A 21,547-nucleotide genomic window follows, 5' to 3' on the forward strand; every position below is an offset into this window, starting at 1 on the left:
GTCACACAGACAGTCACACACACAGGCAGGCAGACAGTCACACAGACAGACAGTCACACACACACAGGGAGAAAGTCACACACAGGCAGACAGTCACACACGCACACACACACACACACAGGCAGACAGTCACACACACATGGAGACAGTCACACAGACAATCACACACACACCGGCAGGCAGACAGTCTCTCTCTCTCACACACACACACACACACACACACACACACACACACACACACACACAGGCAAACAGTCACACACAGGCAGTCAGACAGTCAGACACACACACAGGCAGCAGTCTCACACACACACACACACAGTCACACACAGGCACACAGGTCAAAAGTCACACACAGGCAGACAGTCACACAGACAGTCACACACAGGCAGGCAGGTAGGCAGACAGTCACACACACACACACACACCACAGGGGCAGGCAGTCACACAAACAGGCAAACAGTCACACACAGGCAGGCAGACAGTCACACACACACACACACAGAGGCAGGCAGTTACACAAACAGGCAAACACACACACACATACTTACCTCTTTCCATTATGGCTGGAAGTGGATGCAGTTGGTTGTTGGGGAAGCAGGGACTCCTTCCTTCTTCCCTCTTCCTGTGCAGCAATTACTAGGGGCTTCTGGTATTTATTAGCTCCGCCTCTGCTTTGCGATAAGCCCCGCCCTGCCGCTTGTTAAGCCGCGCCCCCACTGCCTCTATTTTTTTTTTTTTCATAGACCCGGGTGGAGAATAATTAATCCTCCACCCGGATACCTGTTTTAGCTCCCCTGACACCGGCCATGTGTGAGCTGTGTCGGCCACAGGGTGCCCCGTGCAGTGGCGTACTAATACCCCCGCCCCCGCCATATACACCCCTGCCTTGTCATAATATCCTCCCTGCTATAAACCCACTACCTGGTCATAATTCCCACCCTGGCATATACCCCTTTAACATGTCATATAATACCCACACTGCCATAATCCCCTCCCTGCTATATACCTCCACCGCATCATAATACAAACCCTGCCATACACCCTGGCCCTGCCTTGACATAATATCCTCTCTTCCATATAACACCCAATCCCATTGTTCCCACCCATGACATAAAACACCATATACTCACCACCTGACCTGCAGTCACCTCCTTCAATCCACTGTGTGCAATGGCACACACTGTCATAGTATCCACCACACTGTCCCACCCTGCCATATACCTTTCTCCTGATAGTAATACTCACCCACTTACATATACATCCACGTTGTCACATTCCCCCAGACAGATAGGACAGATATATACTGGAAGGCAGTGAGATTAAACATTTTTATGGACCATATAGGAGTTTGTGTACGCCCTGCAGTAAGCCGGCAGCCGGGGTATGACATCATCCTGGCATCGGCATCACTACTGGTCGTGCAAGTGAGCTGTGAAGGAAGAGCACAGAGATCCCAGCCCAGCAGCAACCGCTTGTCACTCCCAGAGTAAGGTAGGGAGGTTGGTTGGACCTCTTAATAACTAAATGCGTTTGTATATATGTGGTTGTGTATATGTTTAGTAGATAGCTCCCTAATTTGGTGTCCTTAAATATGTCAATCCCACATAAGGATAACAAATAAGTGAGTTATCTACTAAACAACCTAAAGATTAAAAGTAAGAAAAAGGCTTTTTAAATTTTGATCTTTTAGCTATTTAGTAGAGAATTCCCTAAATTGGTGCCCTTATGTGAGATTCCATATGTAAAGATACCAAATTAGGGTGCTGTTTAGCAGATAGCTCCCTTATTTGGTGTCCTTAAATATGGCAATCCCACATCTCAGCATCTTGCCAACACTACACACAAATACATCCCTGCATTCCAGTGCAAACACTACATACAAACACACCTCTGTATTAAAACATCACCATTATATATAACCACACCACTGCATCTCGCCAACACTACACACAAAAGCATGCCTACATTAAAATGCCAACACTACATACAAACACACGCATTCATTCACTCATACTTACTCCATACAAAAGCATGCTTACATTGAAACATGCAAGCACGGCTCAATGCTACATACATTAAATTTTTTTGGGGTGTTTTGTACATTTTAAAGTGCGGGGGAGGAGGGGGGGTGCCAAAACTAGGACCCGCCCCGGGTGCCATATGCTCTAGGTACGCCCCTGGCCCCGTGGTCCATGGCACCCTCTGCGGCCGCACAGCTCGCACACCCCTAAGGCCGGCCCTATATGATAGTTACAGTGCTGCAGTTACAGTTTTCTGCACCCTGTTGATATATACACTTGTTAAGATGAATATTTTTTTTTTTTTAGGGTTTTTGTCTTTCTGTCTTTGGATAGAAATGTAATGAATACATTGTGAAAAAGAGATAATACTTACACTGCCTGGTACAGTGCTATGGGATCTCCTTCAAAATAGGATTTGGCCATGGAGATAGACAAAAAGGCCGAAGACCAACAGATGAATACACAGACTTATGTGCTATGTTTTAACCCCTTCAGGACCGGCCTGTTTTTGCGATGTTTGTACGTTAAGGACCAGAGCAGTTTTAACACTTTTGTGGTGTTTGTGTTTAGCTGTAATTTTCCGCTCTCTCATTTACGGTTCCCATACAAGTTATATATTGTTTTTTTCACGACAAGAAGGGCTTTCTTTACATACCAGTATTTATATTATGTCATATATTGTATTTAAAAAAAATAATAAAATATGGTGAAAAAAAAAAAAAAAAAACATGTTTTGGGACTTTTACTTGAAAAATCTTTTACTTATCTACAAAAGCTAATGAAAAAAACTGCTAAATAGATTCAAAATTTTGTCCCGAGTTTAAAAACACCCAGTGTTTACATGCTTTATTGCTTTTTTTTGCAAGTTATAGGCCTATAAATACAAGTAGGAAATTGCTGTTTCAATATATATATATTTTAAATGTATCAATAGTGACATTGTTACACCGTTATCTGTTATAAATCCCCGAAACACACCTAACATGTACATATTTTTTAAAGTAGACAACCCAGGGTATTTAAAATGGGGTATGTCCAGTCTTTTTTAGTAGCCACCTAGTCACAAACACTGGCCAAAGTTAGCATTTATATTTGTTTGTGTGTTAAAAATGCAAAAAACGCTAACTTTGGCCGGTGTTTGTGACTAAGTGGCTACTAAAAAAGGCTGAACATACCCCATTTGCAATACCTTGGGTTGTCTTCTTTTGCAAATGGTATGCCATCATGGGGCTAATTCTCATTCCTTGGCTACCATACGCTCTCAAAGGCAACCTAACCAATCTGACAAATTTCAATAAAAAAAAAAAAAAGTAAAATCAAGCCTTATATTTGACCCTGTAACTTTCACAAACACTATAAAACCTCTACATGTGGGGTACTGTTATACTCAGGAGACTTCGCTGAACACAAATATTAGTGTATCAGAACAGTAAAATATATCACAGCAATAATATCCTCAGTGAAAGAGCTGTTTGTGTGTGAAAAATGCAAAAAACTTCACTTTCACTGACAATATCATCGCTGTGATATGTTTTACTGTTTTGAAACACTAATATTTGTGTTCAGCGAAGTCTCCCGAGTAAAACAGTACCCCCATGTACAGGATTTAGGGTGTCATAGAAAGTTACAGGGTTAAGCACAGTGCTAGCAAATTAAATTATCTGGACTTTTGGCCTGGGTTGGCAGGCAGGTCCCTCAAATTGCAATCATTAAAATGACTTAATTAGGTAAAAATATTACATAAATATGCACGTAGAAATTTAATATATATACATATTTATATATTTGACGTCTACGTGTATATTTATGAAATTATTAATGTAATTTTGTATGTGGACATATGTATATTTCGTATTATTTTTATTTATTTATTTATACATAGATATATATATCATTACATTCTAAGTGTATTTTGATATAAATATATATATATCAATATCAAAATACTGTTAGAATAAAATTGAATATATATATAATTTTTTTTTAATTATTAAAAATTATTTTTATTTTTTGTTATTTATTTTTATTAACATATTATTTGTATTTTATAATAATATATATATACCATATATATAGTTATTATATATATTGTATATATTCGTGTGTAATTTAAATATAAGTGTATTTTTATATTAATATACGTATATATAATATAAAAATACACTTAGTGTGACATTATATATATTATATATATACATATATTATATATAGGTATATATAGATATAATACATGTATATATATCATATATATATACACATATTTTTTTTTTTTACACTGATTTCTTTTTTTTACACTTTATTTTATGATTTTTTACTTGCAGGGAGACTGCCTGTCAGCACAGACAGTCCCCCTGCAGGCAGATACAAAGACCCCTATTGCGGTCATGTGATCGAGTGATCACATGGCCGTGGGGTCCTGATCTGCCTAGGGGGGACTGCCCGGGCAGACAGGCAGTCCCCCTGGACCGGGAGGAGAGCTGATCGCGATCAGGTAAGTAGCCCAAAACCGTTATGACGGTTCAGGACCGTCAGCGGTCCAAACGCACGTTTTACCGCTGACGGTCCTGAACCGTCAGCGGTCCTTAAGGGGTTAATTAAGAGCTGCATTTACCATGGATGTGTGCTCAAAATATTTTATTAGAAAATAATTTCTAGCATATCTTGCATGTTTTGTTAAACGGAACTTAACGATCTCCTGCAAATAGGTCAAGCATTTCCACCATGACCTCTTCAATGATTTGAAGTGGTCATGGCGTTAGGAGTCTGGATGTCAGTGTTTCTGCTTGAAATTATTTTTAATTGTGTCTGCAGAATTCATAAAATGCAAATCTACCAGAATATACAAATTAACAAGCCTTGTTATTTAGTTAGTGCATATAGCTGTTTCATGATCCCTGCAACCAACAGATGGTGTTGTACAGGCTCCACAGCCAAATCAACCTAGTTGGTTAAAAGATTCAGCAAGACAGGGGAGCACACAAAACATTTAACACAAAACAACCATATTAAACACAGCCTGCACCCAAAATGGGCACAGGGTGATTTAAACATAGGAGTAATCTAAGGACATAATCAAAGAGTCCAACTTATGCTTCCAGTGATGGTGGCTACTTTCACATCCCTTTAGCTCATTTCAGCTTAAAGGGAAACTCCAGTGCCAGAAAAACGATCCGTTTTTCTGGCACTGGAGGGTCCCTCGCCCTCCCACCCACCAATCCCCGGTTACTGAAGGGGTGAAAACCCCTTCAGTCACTTACCTGGGACAGCGGCGATGTCCCTCGCCGCTGTCTCCGCCTCCGCGACGCTCCTCCTAGTGATTACGTCGGCCGGTGGGCGAGACTAATCTCGCTCACCGGCCGAGGAGACCTAATGCGCATGCGCGGAAATTCCGCGCATGCGCATTACGTCTCCCCATAGGAAAGCATTGAAAAATCATTTCAATGCTTTCCTATGGGGTTTTGAGCGACGCTGGAGGTCCTCACACAGCGTGAGGACGTCCAGCGACGCTCTAGCACAGGAAACCTGTGCTAGAACCCAGGAAGTGACCTCTAGTGGCTGTCTAATAGACAGCCACTAGAGGTGGAGTTAACCCTGCAATGTAAATATTGCAGTTTATGAAAAACTGCAATAATTACACTTGCAGGGTTAAGGGTAGTGGGAGTTGGCACCCAGACCACTCCAATGAGCAGAAGTAGTCTGGGTGCCTGGAGTGTCCCTTTAAATATGTATGCAGATATAAACAAATCAGATTAGCTACCAAAGTCAAAACTTGAAGATAATTGAGGGTAGTCTGTTTTTTGAAGTAGCTTGAAGGACATGATAGGTGGACACATCTTTAGTAGAACTGGAACACAAGAGGGACATAGATGTTGCAGACTTGGTAAACAGCAAGTTGGTACTTAGGTTTTACTTGTTAATTGCTTCCCCTGATAACAATTCTTAAATGATTTTAAATGTATTTGTTGTCTTATTATTGATGTCTTATTATTTATGTCTTATCTGTCTTAATATTGTGTTTCTTCCATGCAAAAAATATATTCTCTTTAATACAAGCTTGAGTATTGCACTGAATTAACATAATTTAATGCCCTTTTATTACAGTATCAGCTTCTTGTTGGATCTGAATATTCTTCTAAAAGACGTAGCCCTTCTAGACATCAGTGGGTCAAGTACCCCTTCACAACTTCTTCTTCATGGCCCTCTAACATTTCCAGTTGGACTGAATGATGAAAAGAAATGCTTCCTTGCTGCTGCAATCTATGGACGAGGACGAATTGTTGTGGGAGCACATGAAACCCTGTTCACTAAACCAGAGCTCAAAACAGTTATACTAAATTCTATATTATGGCTTGGCTCAGGCAGAAAACAAAAAATTGGTGTTAATAAAGCAGTGGAAGGCTTCACTGAATTGTTGATGCAAGAAGGCTTTGATTCTAGCACATCAAGCCTAGAACCTGGGCTCAGTGTGTACTGCTGTGATTCCTATAGTGACAGTGAGGCAGAAAGTATCAAGCGGTTTGTGGCTGAAGGAGGTGGACTGCTTATTGCTGGACAATCATGGTACTGGTCCTATAAGAATCCAGAAAAACATGTGGTTTGCCAATACCCAGGAAATAAAATCCTGAACACGTTTGGGATTAGCATACTTGGTAAATCAATAACTAAGGGTGCGTATAAGCCTGCAGACCCTGCAGCAGTGACAAACTATTATCATTTTCCAAGAGCATTCTCAGAGCTTTTGAAGAACCTACAAGATGGAGTGGAGATTCAACCTCCTCTCAGTTCCTGGCTGACCAATATAAGAGAAGATGTCTCCAATTTTATGAGGCTGCCAGCCTCCCCACTTACTTATTCAATACAGCAAGAATGTGTGTGCTTAGTGAAGAGATGTGGGATTCCTAATGTCAGCCAGGATTGCCCAGTGAAAAACAACTCTAAAGATGCTTTAATCCTTAGTCTTGCACATGATGTCTGCTGTTTTAACCAAAACAGCCAGAGTATTAATAACTTTCCTTTTAAAGAAAAGCCTTCAGTGACTGTGGAGATTGATGGAACAAATCCAGGTACTGCCCATGCATATGGTTTAATTGCACTGGTAATCCTAGTAAAATTTATATATGGCAACAGGATATATTTTTAAAAATCTAATGCTTATAAAGAGCTAATGCAACTTTAAGTATAAACATTTTTGGTAATGCTTGTAGTGTAGTTTGAGATACAACCAGTAATTTATATTTCATTCAGTAATAGGCACAAAATCAGTTCAGACCATAAAATCAATCCAGACCAAGTAAATTAAATTCCTACCCAATAGACATGCAGTCGTAATTTTTCCCCTACTACTTTCCTTTTTCAGACACCAAAATCCCTTCTGTCCCTTTCCTGATGTCATGACCTCTTTCTCCCTCTCCAGCTATTACAAGTATTTCCTTCCCTCTTTTACAGTCTTGTTACTTGCTTACCTCTTCTTCACCTGTAGTTGTTGTCTCTTTAATTTTCTACATTGATGATTGTAACGGAGCTCCCTGAACCCCGGCTGGGTACCTCCACCAAAAGACCACTTCCTAGCTGCAACAGGGGACAAACCGAAGCACTTCTGCCCACAGTCGTCATGGCTTGACTGGGGTCCTGGATCGGCTCCCTGACCGCACACGAGGCTCCTGCCCAAAGCAGTTCCATAAAATCAGGGCTAGCGGTTGGTCTCGTTCGGTAGTTGGTCTCGTTTGGTCGTTCGGTAGTTTAAAACCGAACAAACTACCGAACATAGTCAATATTCTTACCCTGGAGCTTGTTCCCTTTGTTCGTGGGAACGTTTCCACTGAACAGTGTCTTCCCAAGTGTTATAAAACTGAACACAAGCGATCATGGAAGTCCAGCGGTTCGGGAGTTTCAGTATCCAAAAATAGTTCCTTGAACTCGATGACCAAACACCACTGTCTGTGTTCATGTGAACAAGATGGCCACCACCCAGATGAACAATTAGAACACTGCAGTGAAACTAGTAACAAGGTGTCAATTGGGCTTAACAAGTTTCCGGGTGGTCTCTGGTTCGTGCTGGTGTTCGGTTCCCGAACAACATAATTCTAAATCACACGAACAAAGTAGTTTGCAGGGTATTTTGTAGGGCCCATAATCCTGGGGCAGGAGGTTGGCAAGTAGGCTCCTCCAGGTGCTCATGGCAAACGACCAGACCCAAGTGCGTTTGTCACAATCATATTCTGTTAATTTCCTGGCAATGATGTCGCCCTACTCTCATGCTCCTCTCATAAAGTCAATTTTTTCCATACTCAACTATGATGCCCCTTTTAATTCTTCCCAACTTAGTATATTCTCTTTCTCTAGCTATTTTACTAGCCTTCATTTACCTCCTTCCCAACTATGATGTTTCATTCTACTTAATCACTTAACCCAATGTGCCATGCTGACTCTTTCCCTAGCCATGATGTCAGATTCTGTCATTTATTTTGCTTTAAACTACTGTAAAACATTGTGATTAAATGTTTATTTAGCTCTATTTTAGATGGGTCTAAATATTTATACAATTGCTGGTTCATTTACCAGATTGTGATTATATGAAATCTGTTGCCCTTTTTAATTTTTTGGGTAGGATAACCGGGTATATAAGAATAATCTTATATCAAATGGAGGAAAAAAAATCACACAACTACTTCTTGCTTCTGTGTCTTTATTTTAACTAACTCTCCTGCCTCCTGTTTCAGGAGGAAAAGGAGGAGTAACAACAAACTTTATTTACACTCCGTTTAACCATACAATGTATAACATAAGTTACAGCACTATGAGAGCACTTTTAATTTGTATATCTCAATACCCCCACTTGCTCTCGAGTGTGTAATATTTGTTTTTTGCATATTCATATATTACATGACTTATATTCCAAACATATAATTCAAAAACTTTTCTAACTTGGACTTTGTTGAAGGCTTAGTCATAAAGGCTTGTTGAAGGCTTAGTCATCTGCTACCATCTTGTCAGTTGGACAATAGTCAAAAAATATATTACTTGATATCAGTATGTTTGCATCTCTGATGGCAAACAGGATTCTTTGAAAGAGCTATTAAACCTTGATTGTCCCCAAAGATTTGTATTGGTTCACATCAGAGGCCCAGTCAGTATCACTATATGCCTCGAGTTTCAAGTTTTCACTACACTTTCTGTAGCACAACTCATAGTCAATAGTATGTTTTAAGTATCTCATCACATGCTTAGCTGTGGTTAAATGTCGTTCTGTTGGCTCGGACAAGCATTGTAACAGTTTACTGATCACCCAGCTTAAATCATGGTCCAGTTTTTGTTCACATGGTGTTTATCTGGGTTTACAATCTGTCTTTACAAACTTCTCCAGAATTTTTTATATGCATCTCTTTTTATTCATTTCTACCAAACCATCACTTTGTTCAAAATTAGTACCTAGGAAATGTTTGATCCTCCCAAGATCTTTTATCTTAAATTTTGCTGTAAGCATTTTCTTCACGTCATTGATTACTGTTTCTTCTCTGAGCCGATAATGAGATGATCAACCCATATTGACAGTATTACTCTCTCATTTCAAGATTGTTTAACATATTGGTCCACACAGTGGTCGGCTGGATTTTGTTCAAACCCATTGTCGCTTAAATGATCATGCAGCATCTTGTTCCAATTTCTACCTGATTGTTTTAGACCATACTATGACTTGTTCAATTTTAAAACTAGTTTCTCATTTTGCTTGGACTTTACCTTAAATCCATCTGGTTGTTCCACATAAACCTCACAATCAATTGGAGCATGTAAACAGGCTGTTTTCATATCCATCTGGTGAAGAAGTAAATCATAATGTCCTGTCATTTGCATAAAAATCCATACTGATGTAATGTTTGCAGTTGGTGAAAAAATGTCCTTGTAATCAATTCCCTTTACTTGACTATAACCTTTAGCAACATATCTGGCTTTGTACGTTTCTAGCCCATCAACATTGTTTTTCACTCCATACACACATCTACCCCCCTTCTGGTAAAGTAGTCAAAGTGAATGTGTCATTTTCCTTCAGCGAATCTATGCCCTCTCTCATAACATTAAGCAGATTTTGTGACTGAGGTGAACTTATAGCATCTTTAAATGTTTGTGGTACATCAAACACCTTGTCACATTATTTAATGTTTGTTAGTAACTGATCATCTCAAAATCTGAAACATAGTCCTCCAAGTAGTGAGGCGTTTTTCTGTCTCTTTTAGGGTAACGTGTACTATGGTCATTACCTGCCTGACCATTTGTCATGCCTTAATTATGATATCCTCTTACTTCCTGGTTCCACGGAGCTTAGCCACACCTCTTTATGACACGGTCTTCCTATTTAATCTGACCGCACCAGCTGATCGACGCTGGATTATTGAACTACGTTCCGTACTCACGAACCGGCTGCAACATCGTTGTGAAAGCCCTCTGTTACCGGACCGGACTGGAAGACTTCAAGTTCCCTTCACCTTCCCTCATCCACGACTAAAGCTGAACTCAGTCCATTCAGAATAAACTGCCTCTGAGGAAATCTCGGGAACCAGTGTTCTATGTGCCGGAAGCTAAGTAAAACCTCTGTGATAAGCGTTGCATCTCAAAGCTGTTATTTCCTGTCTCCAAAGTCCTTCGTTAAAACAAACCCGATACAGCTAACTTCAACTCATACTTTGTCTCAGTTAGCTGCATCTATCTTACTTCAGTTAAAGTCTATGGAACAGTTAACGTAACTTCTTATCACCTAATTAATTACTACTTCTAAAAGACTCTATCTGATTCAATTATCGTTTACTACTTAAAGCTACAGTGCCTATAATTGTGGACTTCAGTCATCGTTTATTACTTAAAGCTACAGTGCATATAATTGTGGACTTCAGTTATCGTTTACTACTTAAAGCTACAGTGCCTATAATTGTGGACTTCAGTTATCGTTTATTACTTAAGGCTACAGTACCTGTAAATTGGAATTAAAGTCAATACCTTTTACTTTTTATAATAAATATTCAAACTATAAGAAATCTGCAGTTGTGTTCCTTCATAACAAATGTTTAGACGTGACAGAATAATCCAGCCATTGTAATGGATCCAGCAGATTTCGATTCTACTATAACTACGCTGAATCAAAGAGTTGATACACTAGCCCAAGGTGTGCAAGACCTGCAAGTTACTAACGAAAGAATTCTCACTTATGTCAGAGATCTACAAACTCATACTCCTCATACTGTTCTGCACTCGGCTAGTGATCCTGCTGTATGTAACCCAGAAAAGTTCTCTGGAGATCGTTCAAAATACAGGGAGTTCCTCAACACCTGCAAACTATTAATTGCTTTGAAACCTCGATCTTATCCTACAGAAAGAACTAAAGTTTGTTCGGTTATTTCCTTTCTAAGAGATGAACCTATGTCATGGGCCCATTCCTTTCTGGAAAACGACGACCCCATCTTAGACTCACTGGATGAATTTTTTGAAGCCATGTCTCTTCTCTATGAAGATCCTAACAAACAAGCTACAGCTGATTTAACAATCAGAACACTACAGCAAAGAAATAGACCTGTTGAAGATTACATTGCTGAATTTAAAAGATGGGCTGTAGAAACGCAATGGAATGACATCACATTGCGCAACCAATTTCGAATTGGTTTATCTGAAGCTGTAAAAGATGAACTATCTAGAACAGAACTTCCTACTACTTTGAACGCTCTAATTCACTTATCAATCAGCATTGACAGAAGATTAAGAGAAAGAAAGGCAGAAAAAGCCCTTTTTCATTCTAAAGACCGAAGACCTTTTACTCCCTCAAAAGCTCCAGAAAAGACTTCCTTACCAAGTGAGCCTATGGAAATAGGGGTAATAAGAAGTCCTCTCACTCCTGCAGAAAAGAACCGAAGACGTCAATTAACCCTATGCATGTATTGTGCCTCTCAAGATCATCTGGTCTCTGATTGTCCCTTATTAAAACGGACAAAGGCCGGTAGACAAGCCTATACCTCTGCTATCTTCAGTGCACTCCCCTCAACATCGGCCACTCCGTTCACACCAATATCCCTTGTAATACAGTGGGATAAGGTGAGAATTGTTACTGAAGCTATCATCGATTCAGGTGCAAATGGAGTATTCATCGATTCAACCTTTGTAACAAAGAATAAAATTCCTTGTGTTCAAAAAAACATTTCTGTTCCTATTAAAGTGATTGACGGCTCCCTTATCTCCTCGGGACCGATTCTTCATGAAACCATCCCTCTAAAGGTAACCACCAATCATATTCATACTGAAATTCTAGTATTTGATGTTATTCCATCACCTCTCTATCCCGTTATATTAGGGATCAACTGGTTAAGGAACCACAACCCTCAAATGTCATGGTCTCCTTTCTCTATCACCTTTAACTCACATCATTGTAAAGAAACATGTTTACAGCAAATTCCTATTCTTCAGATCTCCAAAGAACCAACGATACCTTCTTTTTATTCAGACTTTTCAGATGTCTTCAGTAAAAAAGAAGCTGAAACGCTCCCACCTCATCGTTCCTACGATTGTCCTATAGACCTCATACCTGGTGCCCCTATGGATAATTCAAAAGTCGATTGTATCATCAACTGGCCTGTTCCCTCTACAGTAAAAGAATTACAGCGATTTCTAGGGTTCGCCAACTTCTACAGAAAATTTATTAAAAACTACTCTGAGATAGCTTACCCTCTCAATCAACTTAACAGTAAAAAACATCCCTTCAATTGGAACGAGAAGGCTCAAACTGCCTTCACTGAATTAAAGAGAAAGTTTACAACAGCTCCTATTCTTCAACTTCCAAATCCTTCATATCCTTATGTCCTTGAAACGGATGCTTCGGAAGTTGCAATTGGAGCTGTCCTCTCTCAACATAAAACTCCTCAAGAACCTCCTTCGCCTAAAGTCATTGGAATCTTATCTTCTCTTATTGATGACATTAAAGATCTCAGTGAAGATGCTCTCGAACTTCCTAAATCAATGAAATTATCCAAGAAAAACGGTCTCTACTATTTCAAAGACCGGATTTACGTATCTCCCTCTTTCAGAATTAAAGTACTCGAATTTATTCATGATTCTCCTCTGGCAGGTCATACAGGTATAAAAAAGACCCTTGAATTGTCTAAAAGATACTATTGGTGGCCTCATCAAGACCAAACTATTGAATCTTATATCAAATCTTGTTCTGAAGGCCAAAGATCCAATCATATGTCCTCTTTATTCAAGAATTTACATGAAAATCTGGAATTGGCCTCCTCCAATCACAAGAAGTTTTTTGATACAAAAAGACAACCTTCACCTTCTTATAAAATCGGTGATCTTGTCTGGCTTTCCTCAAAGAACATCTCTACAAATCGTCCATCAAAGAAGTTAAGTTCTCTTTTCCTTGGTCCTTTTCCAATCATATCGGTTATCAACCGTAATGTTGTTAAATTGAAACTTCCACCAACTTTAAAGCTACATCCTGTTTTTCATGTGTCCTTGTTGAAGCCTCATCATCCTGACCCTTTCCAAAGAAATGTCACTACTTCTCCTGATCCCATATTGGTCCAGGGTGAAGAAGAATACGAAATTCAAAGTATACTGGATTCAAGGATCCATCGTGGCTCCTTACAATACCTCATCAGATGGAAAGGATATGGAATTGATGAAGATACATGGGAAAACTCCTCTGTCGTTCATGCTGACAAATTAATTAACAAATTTCACAAACGTTACCCTTCTAAGACAAGTCAATAGCACCCAGAGGTTGCTCATTAAGGAGGGGATACTGTCATGCCTTAATTATGATATCCTCTTACTTCCTGGTTCCACGGAGCTTAGCCACACCTCTTTATGACACGGTCTTCCTATTTAATCTGACCGCACCAGCTGATCGACGCTGGATTATTGAACTACGTTCCGTACTCATGAACCGGCTGCAACATCGTTGTGAAAGCCCTCTGTTACCGGACCGGACTGGAAGACTTCAAGTTCCCTTCACCTTTCCTCATCCACGACTAAAGCTGAACTCAGTCCATTCAGGATAAACCGCCTCTGAGGAAATCTCGGGAACCAGTGTTCTATGTGCCGGAAGCTAAGTAAAACCTCTGTGATAAGCGTTGCATCTCAAAGCTGTTATTTCCTGTCTCCAAAGTCCTTTGTTAAAACAAACCCGATACAGCTAACTTCAACTCATACTTTGTCTCAGTTAGCTGCATCTATCTTACTTCAGTTAAAGTCTATGGAACAGCTAACGTAACTTCTTATCACCTAATTAATTACTACTTCTAAAAGACTCTATCTGATTCAATTATCGTTTACTACTTAAAGCTACAGTGCCTATAATTGTGGACTTCAGTCATCGTTTATTACTTAAAGCTACAGTGCATATAATTGTGGACTTCAGTCATCGTTTATTACTTAAAGCTACAGTGCATATAATTGTGGACTTCAGTTATCGTTTACTACTTAAAGCTACAGTGCCTATAATTGTGGACTTCAGTTATCGTTTATTACTTAAGGCTACAGTACCTGTAAATTGGAATTAAAGTCAATACCTTTTACTTTTTATAATAAATATTCAAACTATAAGAAATCTGCAGTTGTGTTCCTTCATAACAAATGTTTAGACGTGACACCATTGTTCTCATTTCCTAGTTTCTAGTTCAGAAATGTGGATCATCTCTGGACACTCAATTCCAGTCTCATTTGTTTTTGGTATGGGGGGGGGAGGGCATAGCTCTCTCTATAGCAATCCTCATCATCATCTAACAAATCAGTTTGAGTCTGTCTTTCAAAAACTCTAGGTAAGAAGGACTTTTCTTGTCATATCCAATAAAAATCCCTCTCTCACATTTTGAGTCTAGTTTCTTTCTGTTATTTCTGTCATACTTGTTTGCAAAACATTCTGACTCAAAAACTTTCATCTTAGAAAGAAAATGCTTTCTGCCTGTCAAAAGGTAATATGGAGTTTGTGCTAAACGGTTGTTAAAACACCTGTTTATGATATGAGCGGCAGTCATTACTGCATATGTCCACAATTCTTTTGGTAATTTACTCTCAATTAACAGACATCTGGCCATTCAAATAGTTTTCTCCAATTTCTCTCAGCAGTCCCATTCTGATGGGGTGAGTAAGGTGCTGAGGTTTCATGTCTTATGCCTCGCTTACTTAACAGTGACTTAAAATAGTTTGTCTGATCTTATACATTTTATGACTCCATATAGAGCTGTGTCAGCATTAAACCTTTTAGTGGCAAACACTGCATCACTCTTGTTTTTCAGAAAATATACAAATACTGCACCAGTAATAATCAGACTATTTCACACATTTAACTTCTTCGCCCTGCAGTTCCTCCTCCACCTACTAACTTGACCGCCTCAGACTTTGCAACTCACTTCACTGACAAGATCTCTACAATCAGAGAAGAGATCTCTTATCTTTCTTCTTCCCCTTACAATACTTCCCCTAACTATACTCCCTCTGCTGTTCTATGTTCATTCGCACCCGCTACATTGGAAGAGGTTTCTGCTCTGCTCCAGTCCTCCCGCCCCATAACCTGCTCCCTAGATCCAATTCCCTAGCATCTCATCCGTACTCTGTCTTCTTCTCTTCCTCCACCTCTCACTAAAATTCTCAATCTCTCTCTCTCCTCTGGTATATTTCCATTGTCCTTCAAACATGCAACTGTAACCCCATTTCTAAAGAAGCCCAAACTTGACCCTAACTCCCCATCCAACTATCGTCCAATCTCGCTACTGCCTTTTTCATCCAAGATCCTTGAAAGAATTGTGTATGCGAGATTGACAGACTTCCTCGAGTCCAACCCTCTGCTAGACCCGCTTCAGTCTGGTTTCCGCGCTAAGCACTCTGTGGAAACGGCACTGACCAGTATCCAATGATCTACTCGCTGCAAAATCTCGTGGTCACTACTCTATCCTAATTCTCCTTGACCTTTCTGCGACTTTTGACACTGTTGGTCATCAACAGCTTCTTCTCATCCTCCGCAATATCGGTCTACAAGATATTGCTCTCTCCTGGTGCTCCTCCTACCTCTCCCAGCGCTCTTTCAGTGTTTCTTTCTCTGGCTCTGCTTCTTCTCCCCAACTCCTCTCTGTTGGTGTCCCCCAAGGTTCAGTCCTAAACTCATTGCTCCTTTGGCTTCCAATATAATTTCTATGCAGATGACATGCAAATCTACCTGTCCTCTCCTGATCTCTCCCTGTCCCTCTTGACTAGTGTCTCTGACTGCCTCTCTGCTATTTCTAACTGGATGGCTGCCCACTTCCTTAAACTAAACTTGACCAAAACTGAAATTCTGGTCTTTCCTCCCTCAAGTGTTGTTACTCCTGTGTCTGTCTCCCTCCAAGTCAACGGTGCTACCATCAGCTCCACCACGCAGGCTCGCTGCCTAGGTGTTCTCTTTGACTCCGACCTCTCCTTCAAGCCTCATGTTCAGTCTATCGCCAAATCCTGTCATTTCCATCTCAAAAACATTGCGCGTATCCGCCCCTACTTAACGCCAGATGCGACTAAGGTGTTGGTCCATTTCACTGTCCTTTCTCGCCTTGACTACTGTAATCCGCTTCTCAGTGGTCTTAAGTGCTCCCAACTTGCGCCGTTACAGTCTATAATGAGTGCAGCAGCGAGGCTCATCTTCCTGTCCGCCCGCACCTCCCATGCCTCACCCTTCTGTCAGTCCCTACATTGACTTCCTATAAAATATAGAGCTCAGTTTAAAATTCTGGTTCTTGCTTTCAAATCGTTACATAATGCTGCTCCCACCTATCTATCCTCCCTTATACACAAGTATGTCCCGTCTAGGCCCTTACAATCTGCTGAAGACTTACGTCTATCTTCTGTCCGTACTTCCACCTCTGATGCTCGCCTTCAAGATTTCTCGAGGGCTGCACTGTTCCTGTGGAACTCGCTTCCCTCCTCTGTTAGATGCTCACCCAGTCTCCACTCCTTTAAAAAAGTCGTTAAAAACCCACTTCTTCTTAAAAGCGTATCAATTAAACTGTTAATAGCGCCTGACTGATTCCTCTTCTGCAACTGTCACTAGTCTAATACTATCCTTACCATTTTGTGTCATTTTACCCCACTCCCTCTAGCATGTAAGTTCATTGAGCAGGGCCCTCAACCCCTCTGTTCCTGTTGTCCAACTTGTCTGGTTACAACTACATGTCTGTTCGTCCACCCATTGTAAAGCGTTGCGGAATTCGATGGCGCTATATAAATAACATAATAATAATAATAATAATAATAATAATTATCAGTGAATGCTATTGTATATCTGAAACCCTCTTTAGCTTGTGGGTCTATAGGACCTTGCCATATCAGTGTGTACTAGCTCTAATCTAGCTGTGACTCTGGTATCAGGTTCTCTGTTCCAGACTGTTATTCAAAGGCGTTTGATAGCAGATCCTGTGGCACTTACGGTTGGCATTCTTTCAAGGTGATTAAAGTCTTCTCCTGCCCGAGTGCACAGGATCGGACCGCAGCATCTCACCGACGGAGTGGTAAAACAGCTTGACACCTCGTGCACTGTACTGCACTAATGCCTTATCGTGGTTCTTAGAGATAAATTCCACCATCATATTTTGTAAGAATTTCCACAAAGGGTTTTTAAAGGGGATATTAAAATATTTTACAGTGTTATGCTATGATCGTGTTCTCTCTGACTTAAGGTGGATACGTTGTTACACCTGGATTGGATTAATTTAAACTACAAGAGCATATAGAACACTGTATTCCTACTATATTTTATATATATTTTTTACAAACTAGTTGTATATATTTTAACTCTACTATTCTGGACTTATAATACAGAAAGAAACCCCCCCCCCCCATTTTCTGTTACATAGGGCAATGTCTGCTAAGCGCTGATACTAGTTTGTGTTTTTTTTCTTGTTTTCTATCTGAAACTTGGGAAGGTTTCTTGGTATCTAGCACCTTTACAAATGATTTATTCTATACTATTAACCCCTTAACGCCGTTACGGCGTTTTATGCCGTCGCGGCTTTGAAGGGCTTTAAAGCCGTTGCGGCGGCATAGAACGCCGTAACGGCTTGCAGCCCCTGGAGGAGAGATCTACTCACCTCCTCCCCGATCCTCTTCTGGAGGGCTGCCTGACAGCCCAGGCAGCCTCCCCCGGCAAATCAGGCCCCCAGGGGCCATGTGATCGCTCTCAAAGAGCGATCACATGGCCCCCTATAGCTGGCTGTGGATCTGACAGCAGGGGGACTGTCTAAAATATTAGACAGTCCCCCTGCTGGTAGGTAGTGTAAAAAAAAATATTAGACATGTGTAAAATTAAAATAAAAGTATTTTTATATATATAAAATATGTATATATATTATATATATATATAATATATATATACATATTATATATATGTAACGTCATCCGTAATGTATTTTAATATTTGTATTAGTATATATATTAGTATTAAAATACACTTAGAATGACGTTACATATATATAATATGTATATATTTATATATAATAGATATACACATATATTATATATATATATACGTATAATTACAATAATAAATAAATAAAATCATTAAATAAATAAAATATTGAAAGAAAATTTAAAATAAATTATATATTCATATGTAATTTCATTCTAACTGTATTTTGTTATTAATATATATATATTGGTAACAAAATACACTTAGAATGACATTCTATATATATCTATCTATATATAAAATACAAATAACCGAAAATATATATATATATAGATAAATACATATAATTACATAAAATATTACATTAGTATACACGTAGAATTTAAATACCTATAAATGCATTTATATTAAAATTCTACGTGTATATTTAAATATTTTTTAACATAATTATGTGATTTGATTCATTAAAATTTGATTGACATGCCTGACAACACAGGGAGAAAGTGCAGAGAATTTAATTCGCAAGCACTATATTTGACCCTGTAACTCTCCACCATAAAACCTGTACATAGGGGGTACTGTTTTACTCGGGAGACTTCGCTGAACTCAAATATTAGTGTTTAAAACTGGTAAATTGTATTACAACGATGATATTTTAAGTAAAAGTGACGTTTTTTGCATTTTTTACAAACAAACGGCACTTTTATGGACTATATTATTGATGTAATATGTTTTACTGTTTTAAAACACTAATATTTGTGTTTAGTGAAGTCTCCCGAGAATAACAGTACCCCCCATGTACAGGTTTTATGGTGTTTTGGAAAGTTAGAGAGTCACTTATAAGGCTTGCATTTCATTTTTTTGACATTGAAATTTGCCAGATTAGTTATGTTGCCTTTGAGACCGTATGGTAGCCCAGGAATAAGAATTATCCCCATGATGGCATACCATTTGCAAAAGTAGACAACCCAAGGTATTGCAAATGGGGTATGTCCAGTCATTTTTAGTAGCCACTTAGTCACAAACACTGGCCAAATATTAGTTTTTTGCTTTTTTCAAACAAAAACAAATATGAACGCTAAATTTGGCCAGTGTTTGTGACTAAGTGGCTACTAAAAAAGACTAAACATACCCCACGTTTAATACCTTGGGTTGTCTACTTTTTCAAATGGTATGCCATTATGGGGGTAATTCTCATTCCTTGGCTACCACACCGTCTCAAAGGTAACATTACTAATCTGGCAAATTTCAATTTGAAAATGGAACGTTCTATATTTGACCCTTTAACTTTCCAAACCACCATAAAACCTGTTAATGGGGGGTACTGTTGTACTCGTGAGACATCGCTGATTACAAATATTTGCATTTTATTTGCAGTAAAACCGTAAAAACAGTATTATGACATTTACAGCTAAAATGTGAGGCGGAACTACAATTTTTTTTAAAAAAAATTAAATTTCTCACAGTTTTTTTAATTTCATTCATAATAAATTATGTTTCATATATAAATATTTGATATGAAATGAAAGCCCTGTTTCTCCTGAACAAAATTATATATAATAAGTGTGGGTGCATTTAATATGAAAGAGGTGAATTACGGTTGAACAGACATATAGCGCAAATTCCAGTTTTTGTTTACATTTTGTTTTGATCAGAACGTGCACTATTGACCCCGTCCTGAAGGGGTTAAGTATTGATTTTCTCATTTACTCTGTTTGTTTTTGGGCTCTGTTATATTGACTATTCTTATCATCATAATTACAGTGACCTAGGATTTCATGGCACGTTTGAATATCATAACATCCATGACAACTGTCATTATTTCCAACAAAAGTATTCAGATAGTAAAGTCTATTGTACTTCTGAAGTGTGAATTTGGTACTGTTCTTATGTGTGAGTTCATCCCTTCCTTGCTGGAAGCTGACTGATGCTCCACTGATTGTTGCTTTATCTACAGAGAAGATTTCTTGAGGGTATGAAGGTATGTACAACATTCTTCAGTGTCATAATCACTCGGTTCCCATCGCTGTCTAGTAGACAAACCTCTGCATTGCCTCTTCTCAGTGCCACACCAGTTGTCTTTTTTTCATATGTAAGCTCCATGGAATGTTCCTCCATTTTAAAGGAGTCATCAAAGCTCCTAAACTTTCCAATGTCAGTAATTATATGGGATGTTGCACCTGTATCAACCATTAATCCTTTTGGTTTTAACTCATTTAGTTGGTCATCTCTAATTTTAAAGTAAATGAGTGTCCGTCGTCGGCATCATCTGTTACTTGTCTGACATTGTCTTTCTTTTAAGTCTGCAAATTGCATCTTTGTGTGTTGAGCTCTTGCAATAGCTACGCCAGGGGTTCCCAATTCATTTTTCCAGTCGAACCCTTTCACATAGTGTATCAACATCGTGAAATACCTTCCCCATTAACCCCCCCGAAAAAAAATTTGCGCCATTTTTTGTATGTGCCGGTGTTTGTCTGTGTGTCAAGGTGTGTGTATCTATGTTTGTATGTGACACACAGATACACACACACACACACACACACACACACTGGCACATACAAACACAGATACACACACCTTGACACAGTGTAAATCTGTGTGTGTGTGTGTGTGTATGTATCTGTGTGTCAAGGTGTGTGTATCTGTGTGTCAAAGTGTGTGTATCTGTATTTGTATGTGTCTGTGTATCAAGGTGGAACATAGTGGCATACAGATACACACAGTGACACAGATACACACACCTTGACACAAAGTGTGTATCTGTGTGTGTGTATGTATCTGTGTGTCAAGATGTGTGTATCTATGTGTCAAAGTGTGTGTATTTGTGTTTGTATGTGCCGTTGTGTTTCAAGGTGTGTATATCTGTGTTTGTATGTGCCAGTGTGTGTATCTCTGTGTCAGTGTGTATCTGTGTGTGTATCTGACACACAGATACACACACACTGGCACATAGTGGCACACAAATACACACTGACACACAGACACATCTTGAAACACACACAGTTACATATACTCTTTGCCACACACACTGACAAACACACATACTCTGTGACAGACACACATACACTCTCACCTACAAACACACATACTCTTTACAGACACACATACAAAC

General features: G+C 39.2%; 1 protein-coding gene across 2 annotated transcripts in view; it reads left to right on the top strand.

The window, feature by feature from the left end:
- Nucleotides 1-21,547, top strand: part of LOC134601259 (TRPM8 channel-associated factor homolog) — a 95,105-nt gene that overhangs the window by 14,149 nt on the left and 59,409 nt on the right. For both annotated transcript variants that reach the window (XM_063445725.1, XM_063445726.1), the window contains exon 3: nt 6,126-7,087. In XM_063445725.1, the coding sequence (XP_063301795.1) occupies nt 6,126-7,087 (962 nt within the window). The remainder of the gene's footprint in view (nt 1-6,125; nt 7,088-21,547) is intronic.

The sequence above is a fragment of the Pelobates fuscus genome, chromosome 3, assembly GCF_036172605.1.
Source record: "Pelobates fuscus isolate aPelFus1 chromosome 3, aPelFus1.pri, whole genome shotgun sequence".
Lineage (NCBI taxonomy): Eukaryota > Metazoa > Chordata > Amphibia > Anura > Pelobatidae > Pelobates > Pelobates fuscus.